Source organism: Triticum urartu, chromosome 4A, assembly GCF_056163025.1.
Source record: "Triticum urartu cultivar PI428250 chromosome 4A, HENAU_Tu73, whole genome shotgun sequence".
Taxonomy (NCBI): domain Eukaryota; kingdom Viridiplantae; phylum Streptophyta; class Magnoliopsida; order Poales; family Poaceae; genus Triticum; species Triticum urartu.
Window position 1 is genome coordinate 96,555,328 of NC_141876.1, and position 11,787 is coordinate 96,567,114.

Consider the following 11,787-nt stretch of genomic DNA (forward strand, 5'->3'; position numbering starts at 1 on the left):
CACGCCACACGGGGAGTCCACTGTCACAAAATTTTGAGGTCGGCGGGAAAATCTCCCGTGACACTGATTCGAGCAGTGGGAAGTTACCATCATAGCCTTCGGAACAGGCCTACGGATGACGCTTGGTAGGGGGCTGTTTTCGTAACTTCAGGTTCACCCTACCCAGCCAACTCCACCCTGGCACCCAGAGTAGTACACCTGAATACTCCCCATTTTCTATCCCCACAGCAAAATAGACTTCTCCACGGCACCGCAGCCTTCGTGCTCCTCCCCTTCACATCGGCGCACTCGTCCACTGCAGCGCATCTGCCTCATCGACGACCTCGTACGCCGCACTAGAGCCGGTCCACCGTCATCGTCGTACACGGAGCCTCTTCCCCGGCATCGTCTTCCACGGTCTCGGATCTGCTTCCCGAAAGCCGACGCCAAGCGCAGAAGTACCACCGTCGTGGACAATGAACTGACTCCCGTTGCCGACCATGACTCACAGAGGCCGCCGCAACCATCGTTCTCCTCCTCGATTGGTAATGTGTGTATTGAATCACTTAGTAGTACATGTGCAGTTCCAATTTTGTTCATACCTACCCTTCAAATTTCCTGGGTGCTATTGTTCCCGTAAAAGTAATTGGTTATAGCCTCCATTGTCCAACAAAATATCAGCTTGTAATTGTGCGTCGCTCCTGTATCGCGCATGCATTTGTATGAGTAGTTTATCTTGTGAGAGAAAAGGATGAACGAGGGAAGGCCTTATTTGCAAATCTGGAGAGGGGTATGGGTATAATTTTTGCAAAATTCCCATTTGTTTCCTTCCTATCTGCCAGATATAAATCGGACGGCCTATATTACAAGAAAAAAAGTATAGAGAAAAAAAGTAGACAGTAAAGGAAGTAGAGATAAATATTAAATAGTAAATATAAAATAAATATAATAGTAGAGAAGAGAGTAGAGATAGCAGAGACATCGGGAAAGGATCGCGCACGCGCGGGTAAAAGCGGCCGGGCGTGCGCTAGTTTTGGCGCGCGGCGTCCGGCGCGCTTTATAAAATCCAACGCCCTCCCACCGCTCTGTGCCTTCCCACCGCTCTCTCCCCGCTCTGTGCCTCGCTAGCGCTCTCTCCCCGCTCTTTTTCGCCTCGCCGCCGCCGCGCCACCATGCCGCCGCGTCGCCGGGAAACTTGGGGATACCGCGGCATCCGCGCGCGCCCCTCCGGCGGCTTCTTCGCCGAGATCCGGTTCCGCGGGATGCGCCTTGGCCTTGGCAATTTCGACACCGCCAACGAGGCCGCCCGCGCGTACGACGCGGCTGTGTGGCGCCTCCGGTGGCCTCATAGAACATTGAACTTCCCCAACGTGCCGACGCGGGAGCGGGCGCAGGAGCTCGCGCCTCTGCCGCGGCTTAGCATCGACGAGGATCGTCGCGACAACCGGAGGCGGGAGCACCGTCTCGGCATCGCCGAGATGGATGAGGAAACCATGGCGCTATGGCGCCAACACTTCCCGCAGGACATCATCAACGAGCGTGAGTTCTACGCGCAAAGGAGGGCGGAGAGGGATAAGAGGAGGGCGGAGCGAGCCGCGTATCGTGAGGACAAGCGTAGGCGAAAAGCGGACGCTCAATTCAACATGAGGCTAGGAGCAGCGTCACCCTGGGAATCCAACGACGATCGGTATCTTCACACCTACAGTCAGACCTCGGAGGAGGACATCACCGAGGAGGAGTCGGACGACGAGGAGTAGTTGAATTATCTTCTTTTATCTATCTATGCTGAGAACTATCCTCTAATCTCTAGTATCTACTTCTCGATCTCAGCACTGTAAACGCTTTTTAAAGCGCCGCGCGTTGCAATTCTGTTGGAGATGCTCTACCATGGGAGACGAGTGCTTTAATGTTGCCCACAACATGCGCGAGTATTACTAGTAGTATATTTTTCTTGCCATGTTGAGATTTTAAAACCACGAGTGCGAACATGCAGAGGAGCAATGAAGACCAAACACGGGATATTTGGGACATCTTCAAGGAGCGTGGCAAGTTAAAGAGGAGCTGCACCGAACCTGTAAAACGAGCTTTGGTAAGTAACACCCTTTGAATTACTTTCGTGTAGCCTCGTGTTCTTCGATGTGTATATGTTGTAGTTTCTGTTTCTCTTAAGCGTGGTGTTCCTCGATGTGTATTAAGAAGAGTCTTAATCGTCCTAATGCTTTCGTTTCTAGCTTGATGTAGGAAGTGGGTGTTCTCACCTTGTAGTCTGTTTTTATTTTTTTCCTTTTGAATTCACTTCTCCGAGTTCTGTTTATCTGGCTTGTACTAAATGGATCTAGGTTGCTCTGAGTATCTATTATATATAAAAAGTACTTTATGGGCTAACCAGAAAAAATAAATTAGTCTAGAAATTACCACCAAAATTAGAAACATCTAACCGTTAATTTAATAGTCCAAAAAATATGCCCATTAGATTATATTTGAATTTAAAATTACCCACCATTGCCATTGTGTTATAAGATATAGTGGGAAAAAAACTTCCTCACGTCTACCTTTTTTTCCTTTAAAAAATCTTAACCTACCAAGGCCAACTTACGAACAGAAGAAGCGATCTAACAAAATCAGAAGAAACCTACGCTCAGGAACCCTAGCTTGCCTAAATCATCTTCACCGACATTGCCTTGGCAAAATACCACACGAACGATCCAGGCTTCCACGTATACATGCTTCCTCCTCTCAGGTCAGCAATCTAGGCTTCCACCCCTACGTATTTCCTCCTATCTCAGGTCTTTTTTTACTCAAGCAAATAGGACCGGAAGGCACATGTCGCCCGTCCAAGGTGGCTCACACAACAATATACAGCATGAGCAACGGCCCAAGCCAAGATAGGTATGTTAATCGCTTCTCCCAAACAATCCAACCTTGCACTGATCATTTGCATGTATTCTCTTTTGTTTTTGTTTCCAATAACATATAAACTAATCTCACGATCAATCTTACGGCCTATCACATATTCTTTACACCAATCTCACAATCAATCTCATGATTCCATAGACAAACTCATGATAGGTTAGACTTGTACCCATCATGATGTTGCTATTACAGTTACTCCAAATTAATATACACCACCATGATGGCTTTCCCTCAAAGAAGAAAAGGAAATCTCGCAAGCAAGTTCCCCCAATATCCTCAATTGCGCCATCGGTCGAGCGAGCCTCCAGTAAGTACCATCTACACAGATCGTGTAGAAATGACATATAGTTTAATATTTTCTCAAAAGCACCAACAGAAACAAAAGGTATGACAACATAATCAAATAAGCTTTTCATTCATGTCCTAAGTTTCCTTTGTGATTGTTCAGTGGTTATTATACATCAACTTTGCATCCTAGATTACAATCTTATCTTATTCCTACAGTTCAATCTTTTCCCAACAGCAAGAATAGAAATGACAGTACAATGCACACCTAAAAAATCTCTTATTTCTACTATGGTATTTATGCTTATGCAGGGCAAGTAATACAAAGAGATAGCTAGAGATGTAAGACTATATATGAAAAGAAAAATATGAAGAAAGAACAATCTAGAACCAGTGACAAAAACAAAATCAGTAATCAGTCAGGCTGGTATGACTAAGAGGTAAGTATCAAGGAAGTTCAATCAAGATCTACAATTTGGACATTCAAGAACTTGGTATTTCTTTTAGGGGCGTGTAAACGACTAAAAATAACACAAAGTGTATGACAGAAAAAACAAGGATAGAGAAAAAAACCACCAAATATGTAAGTTTTATCAAGTTTGTTTCAGTACCAACAAGAACAACTAGACAATATGAATTTTAAATTGATGCTGAATTAGGAAACTTGAATAGGACGTTGGAGAGGGCAGATATGGAAATTTGGAACGTAAGAAACCCAAGTTGCAAGTGAGTGATGTGATGCAATTTTCTGGTACGAAGAAAGAACTTCAGGTAGAGCGAGAACATGCCATCTTTCAGATTATGCTACCAACAGGCAAGGTTGACTTGCCACTATTGAGAGAGCCGCTGGATAACACAAAATTGCTAAGGAAACACAATGGAAAGAGGTGGAAAAACAACATGAAAAAAATTCAGATTGTACAAGTCCATGTTCGCTTTCATATCAATGGGAGGAAAGGTAGACATAAAAATAAACAATGGTCATGGACCTTATGTATTTGGAATGAATGGCTAAAAATACCACAAAATAGGAACGCTACTTCCTGAAGGTAAAGATAAAACACGCACAGCGTAGTTATGCACCTATGACCCTACAAATGAGGTAAAAATAGGATTAACGCGCCAGCATCAGAATTCACAAGGCATTCAACCAATCGTCATACTATCGAGGGCCTTAAAAATATGTTCGATAGCGATAATAGACTAGCAAAAACACTCAGAATGGCAATCAAAGTTGCAGGCTTGATTGTGAATGATACAATAGGGAATAGAAAAGGATGTGATATCATTGTTCAGTACAAAGATATAAGGCCGAGAAGAATATGAAAGAACCATTCATAATTCATGGCTATGCAGTATCCATTATTATTCCCCTATAGAGAAGACATAGAGGAAATATACATTAAATATTAAGGTAAGGTGCAAAATGCAAGAGAAAGCATGTAACAATTTTGGAATACTTTGAGAGTCATATACAACACCATACTAATCAATCAAAACACTTCCAGGTGTGTCAAAAGATTAAACTGCAGTTCAATGTGGATGCCCTTGCATGCATTTTGCAGTACAAACTGGACTGGATCAAAAGACACCAAGGAAACCTAAGAACGGAATTATATGGTGGCTTGCAAGAGGCAATAGAAAGAGAAGATACAAGAGGTGAGCAGGTGAAAGGATCGAGAAGAGGTGTCTAGAGGGGGGGTGATTAGACACTAAGTGCCAAAAGTTGCAGTTTTTAATATTCTTAAGTTTAGGTGGAGTTTAGGTACAAATTTAACACATACAATACATATCAAGCAAGCATGCAATGAGTATATGAGCAGCGGAAAGTAAAGCATGCAACTTGCAAGAATGTAAAGGGAAGGGTTTGGAGTATTCAAACGCAATTGGAGACATGGATGTTTTGGCGTGGTTCCGATAGGTGGTGCTATCATACATCCACGTTGATGGAGACTTCAACCCACGGAGGGTAACGGTTGCGCGAGTCCATGGAGGGCTCCACCCACGAAGGGTCCACGAAGAAGCAACCTTGTCTATTCCATCATGGCCGTCGCTCACGAAGGACTTGCCTCACTAGCGGTAGATCTTCACGAAGTAGGCGATCTCCTTGCCCTTACAAACTCCTTGGTTCAACGCCACAATCTTGTCGGAGGCTCCCAAGTGACACCTAGCCAATCTAGGAGACACCACTCTCCAAGAAGTAACAAATGGTGTGTTGATGATGAACTCCTTGCTCTTGTGCTTCAAATGATAGTCTCCCCAACACTCAACTCTCTCTCATAGGATTTGGATATGGTGGAAAGAAGATTTGAGTGGAAAGCAACTTGGGGAAGGCTAGAGATCAAGATTCATATGGTAGGAATGGAATATCTTGAGCTCAACACAAGTGTAGGTGGTTCTCTCTTAGAAAATAGGTATTGGAAGTGTAGATGTGTTCTGATGGCTCTCGCCACGAATGAAGAGTGGGTGGAGGGGTATATATAGCCTCCACACAAAATCTAACCGTTACACACAATCTGCCAAATTCGGTGGGACCGAATCATTAAACTCGGTCGGACCGATTTTAGCAAACCTAGTGACCGTTAGGATTTTCGGTGGGACTGAGATGCAACTCGGTAGGACCGATATGGTTAGGGTCAGGGCATAACGTAATCTCGGTGTGACCGATTACACAAACTCAGTGGGACCAATTTTGGTAATTAGCTAACCAGAGAGTTGGTCAGGCAAACTCGGTGAGACTGATTACACAAACTCGGTGGGACCGATTTTGGTAACAAGCTGACCAGAGAGTTTGCATTGTAATCTCGGTAGTACCGATTGCTCAAACTCGATGAGACTGATTTTGGCAATGGACATACACAGTGAGATTACAATCCCATCTCGGTGAGACCGAGATCCCTATCGGTGAAACCGACTTGCTAGGGTTTGAGGCAGTGGCTATGACAAGTGAAACTCGGTGGCGCCGGATAGAAAAAATCGATGGGGTCGAGTTTGACTTTTGGTTTAGGTCATATGTGGATGTGGGAAGATAGTTGAGGGTTTTGGATCATATCACTAAGCACATGAAGCAAGAGGATCATTAAGCAACACCTTGTCCCTCCTTGATAGTATTGGCTTTTCCTATAGACTCAATGTGATCTTGGATCACTAAAATATAAAATGTAGAGTCTTGATCTTGAAGCTTGAGCCAATCCTATGTCCTTCGCATCTTGAAGGAGTTCCACATCCTTTAGTCCATGCCACTTCATTGTTGAACTTATCTGAAACATACTAGGTAAAAAGTGTTAGTCCAACAAGAGATATGTTGACATTAATTACCAAAACCACCCAGGGAGCACTTGTGCTTTAAATCTCCCCCTTTTTGGTAATTTATGACAACATACATCAAAGCTTTAGATAAAAATATAGAGAATAGCAAGTAAAGCTTTGGAAAGACATGTAACAGGCATAGGCTCCCCCTACATGTATGCAATCATATGAATATTGAATATAGGAGCATGTGAATGCATAAGGATGACAGAGTTAGCAATGTGTTACATGTATCTTGGCTATATGCAACAGAGCAAATGGTGTAAGTATAAGAAATGTACCTTCATGCTCATGAGTCCTTCTTGCAAACAGTATGTACATCAGCAAGAACTTCTCATTCACATGACTGTGATGCATATACTTACCTTGTGGTCTTGAGTTGGCTTAGAATGGGATGAACCTGCGCAAACAAGGTTAGATAACACATATACACCTACTGACCAGAGCAAACAAGAGAAACCACTAGAGAACCAAGACTAGGATGACATGTAGAGTGAGTACTACATTGGATATAGACATGTCCGCAAAGATAAAAATATGCAATAATATCAGAGATTTCCTTCCCTTAGATGTCTTGCTCCCCCTGAATCTAACATGAGATATTGGAAGAAGATAGGGAACAGAAAATCAGAGCAATAGAAAATAAATAGCAGAGCTTGAGCTAAAGCAAGCAAACAAGTAAACATGTCTTTCCCCTCTTAAAGACATGTGACATCTTCTCTCCTCTTGAACACCAAGCATCTGGGGTCATTGATGATATTACTTCCTCTCCCCCTGAGTATTCTCTTTTTCTCCCCCTATAGGAAAGATTAAGCTTTGAGGTGATCTCTCTCTCCCCCTTTGACATCAATTTCCAAGAAGGGTCTTCTGGACATGTGATACAAATGGGTTGGTCCTTGAGTCACAGAGCAAAGCAGCATGTGTAACATGATGCTGGTAGAGGACAAGAATCATTGAGTGGAGCTGGAGCAAAACAGAAATCAGGAATGAGTGGCAAGTTGGTTTTCCTGTGATGAAATCAGTGACTCCAAGTTGTGTGCTTCGGTTGCACCGAAAGATTTCGGTTAGACCGAAGGAAACAAACCGGTGTGACCGAGTTCATCAGAGTGGAACCACTTGTCCTCTCACCTCACTAGACAAGTAAGATCTCACAAGGATTTGCAAGGAATTAACTGAAAGATTTGCAATGAATTGGATGCAGAAAATGCAGAACAAAAAGAAAAGAAAAGAAAAGAAACTTAAAGATCTAGATGAAGTTTTTTGTTTTTTTGTTTGAAAAGGGGAAACAAATATGCAAGGGAGAAATGCAATAACACAGAAAAGAACACAAGAGAACTTCATCTAGAATTGGGCGGCGACAAAGTCACCTATGTTAGAGTATATTGACTTAGGAGTCAAGTGAGAGCACTTGATCATAGGTCATACTCATCGTTTAAGCTCAAAATGGGATTACCAATTTTCGTTTAAGAATCTTGATGTATTCACATCTAGTCGAGTTGCTTTGGCTCATGACTTGGAGTAAAGCTTCTCTAAGATGGAATAACATACCTTGGGTGGTGGTATCGATCTTGCTCATGTAGTTGAACTTGTGTGGGTAGCTCAAGGTTGATGTAGTTCATCAAGAGTTGGGAGCACCACTTGGAGTTTGAGTTCATCTACCTACATGGGTTAGTCTTGCAAGGAAGAACACTTGTGTATCCAAAATGACAATTATAGGATTTAACATAGAATTTGTCAAAGGATATGTTTGAATGGCTTCGTGCTTCCTTGTCTTCAACCACCATTGAGTAGAGACTTGGTGATGTAGAGATTGCTCAAGATGTGAATGAGTTGCAATCTCATAGATTTAGATTCAACCAAGTACCTACACGGGTTAGATAACATGCAAGGTACAAATATATCCAAGACATAGGAATAGCATCATAAGAGCAATATCGAGGATTAGTCATAGGCTCATGCCTCACATGTATCAAATGGAGTTCCTACTCCAAGTTTGAAGCATCAATGGTGTTCAATTCACCTCTTAACCTGCAAAACACTTTCTCATCAAGTGGTTTAGTGAATATATCCGCCAATTGCTTATCGGTGCGAACATGCTTAACGTTAATGTCCCCTTTGGCAACATGATCTCGAATGAAATGATGACGAACTTCAGTGTGCTTAGATCGAGAGTGTTGCACGGGATTGTGAGCAATCTTAATAGCACTTTCATTGTCACATAGCAATGGAACATGTTTCACATATATCCCATAATCTTTAAGAGTTTGGGTCATCCAAAGTAATTTAGCACAACATGAACCAGCGGCAATGTATTCCACTTCGGCGGTGGATAAGGATACCGAGTTTTGTTTCTTGGAAGACCAAGACACTAGAGATCTACCAAGGAATTGACAAGTACCCGAAGAGGAATTTATATCAACCTTGTCTCCGGCATAGTCTGAATCGGAGTAGCCAACAAGATCAAAAGAGGACCTCTTAGGATACCAAATGCCAAAATTTGGTGTATGGATTAAGTATCTCACTATCCTTTTCACAACCTTAAGATGACATTCTTTAGGAGCATCTTGATATCATGCACACATGCACACACTTAGCATAATATCAGGACGAGAGGCACATAGATATAACAATGAACCAATCATAGAGCGATAAACTTTTTGATCAACCGGTTCACCATCATTGGTTAAATCAAGATGTCCACTAGTAGGCATGGGTGTAGTCATACCTTTGCATTCCTGCATATTGAACTTCTTGAATAAGTCTTTGGTGTACTTCATTTGTGAGACAAATGTACCTTCCTTAGTTTGCTTGATTTGCAAACCGAGAAAGAATTTGAGTTCACTCATCATAGACATCTCAAACTTCTCCGACATTAGCTTTCCAAACTTCTCACTAAAATGAGGGTTAGTTGAACCAAATATGATATCATCAACATAAATTTGGCACACAAATAGTTCTCCATCGACCCTTTTAGTAAAAAGAGTAGAATCAATTTTACCAATTTCAAAGCCTTTTTCAGTAAGGAACTCGGTCAAGCATTTAAACCATGCTCTAGGAGCTTGTTTAAGACCATAAAGGGCTTTGTGAAGTCTATAAACATGATTAGGTTTCTTAGGATTGACAAAGCCGACATCATGGTGTTTAAGACCATAAAGGGCTTTGTGAAGTTTGTAAACATGATTAGGTTTCTTAGGATTGACAAAGCCGGGGGGTTGCTTAACATAAACATCCTCCTCAATTTTGCCATTTAGAAAAGCACTTTTAATGTCCATTTGGTACAAGGTGACATCATGGTGATTAGCATAGGCAAGTAAGATGCGAATGGACTCAAGTCTAGCAATGGGAGCATATGTCTTACCATAGTCCATACCTTCAACTTGTGTATAGCCTTGGGCGACGAGATGTGCTTTGGTGTGAACCACTTGTCCATCTTCATCTTGCTTGTTGCGAAACACCCATTTGGTACCAATGATGTTGTGATTGTTGTCGGGCTTCTCGACCAATGTCCATACTTGATTTCTCTCAAAGTTGTGTAGCTCTTCATGCATAGTGTTTATCCAATCTGGATCCTTCAATGCTTCTTCAACCTTCATGGGTTCAATTTTAGAAATGAATGAGTAATGTTCACAAAAGTTAGCTAAGCGAGTTTTAGAGCGAGTAATTCTCCCGGTTTGGATATCATTGTAGATTTGTTTGACGGGGTGATCTTTGGAAATTCTTGCTCGAACTCGTGAAAGCTTTTGCTTGGGTCGGGGTGGAACATCCTCTTAATATTGCTCTTCTTCTTGGCCTTCTTCATTGTTGACGTTGTCGTTCTCTTGTCGTGGTGGAGATGGAGGTTGTTGATGTTCATCTTGGTGTACTTCCTTGTTTTCTTCATCTTGGTGTGTCCCACTTGTGGATGCTTCCGTATCAATTCTTGGTTCACCTTGTCGTGAGGTAGAAGCTTCCACTTGGATGGACGAGGTACTCTCCTTCATTTCCGTTGGACGAATCTTGCCAATGGACAAGTATTGAATTGCTTCCGAAGGGTCTTTGTCTCCTACATCAATTGGCAATTTATCTATTTGCGAGCCGTTAGATTCATCAAACTTCACATCTACCGTCTCTTCAACCTTTCGGGTGAAATTGTTGTAGACACGGTAAGTGTGAGAGTTTGAGCCATAACCAAGTAGGAAACCTTCATGAGATTTAGGAGCAAATTTAGAACGATGATGCTTATCAAGAATTTAGCAATTTGAGCCGAATACTCGAAAGTATCCAACTTGGGGTTTGTTACCGGTGAGGAGCTCGTATGCCGTCTTGCCGAGTAGCTTGTGAAGATACAAGCGATTGCATGACAAGCTGTCTCAACCACTTCTACCCAAAAGTGATTTGGCGTTTTGTACTCATCAAGCATCGTTCTTGCCATCGCGATAAGAGTCCGGTTCTTCCTCTCAATAACTCCATTTTGTTGAGGTGTATACGTAGCCGAGAACTCGTGTGAAATCCCTTCTTCGTCAAGAAAGGTCTCCACATTTCCGTTCTTGAACTCCGTTCCGTTGTCGCTCCGAACCTTCTTGATCTTCACGTCAAACTGATTTTGGGCCTTCCTAGCGAAGTTTTTGAAGATATTTTGGACCTGCGACTTGTCATCAAGAAAGAACACCCACGTAAATCTTGAAAAATCATCAACTATGACTAGCCAAATGAGTTACCACCGAGACTCATGTATGCATTTGGACCAAAGAGATCCATGTGAAGTAGCTCGAGTGGTCTTCTTGTGGTCATGATGTTCTTTGCGCGGTGACTTCCTCCAACTTGTTTCCCTGATTGACAAGCATTGCAGAGTCTATCCTTGTCAAATACGACATCTTTTATTCCAAGGATATGATCACCTTTAATAAGCTTATCAAGATTTCGCATTCCAACATGACCTAGTCTTCTATGCCACAACCAGCCTTTAGAAGATTTAACAATTAAGCAAGTTTTAGGTTGAGCCCTTATTGTGAAATCAACAATGTAAAGATATCCTCTACGTATACCGGTAAAGACCATTTTATGATTGTCTCTATGAAACACTTGGCAATCTACTTCAGTGAATAGGACATTGAAACCAAAATCCGCAAGTCTAGAAACTAAAAGTAAATTGTATCCAAGGGATTCAACGAGCATGACATTTTGTATGGAGCTATCGTGTGAGATGGCCACCTTACCAAGGCCAACCACCTTACCCTTTGAATTATCACCAAAGGTGACATATTTTCGAGGGCCGTCATTTTCAGCAAGCTCACGGAACATCTCTTCATCTCCGGTCATATG

The 11,787-nt window shown here is 42.4% G+C and overlaps 1 protein-coding gene across 1 annotated transcript; it reads left to right on the forward strand.

Moving 5' to 3' along the window:
* The first annotated feature begins 1,151 nt into the window (after positions 1-1,151).
* LOC147974948 (uncharacterized) lies at positions 1,152-1,736 on the forward strand. The gene has a single exon (XM_087519578.1). The coding sequence runs from the start codon at positions 1,152-1,154 to the stop codon at positions 1,734-1,736; it is 585 nt and encodes a 194-aa protein (XP_087375704.1).
* Positions 1,737-11,787: the final 10,051 nt, after the last annotated feature.

Excerpts from the sequence above, each read along its gene's own strand:
- LOC147974948 (XM_087519578.1), top strand. The coding sequence starts at position 1,152 with ATGCCGCCGCGTCGCCGGGAAACTTGGGGATACCGCGGCATCCGCGCG.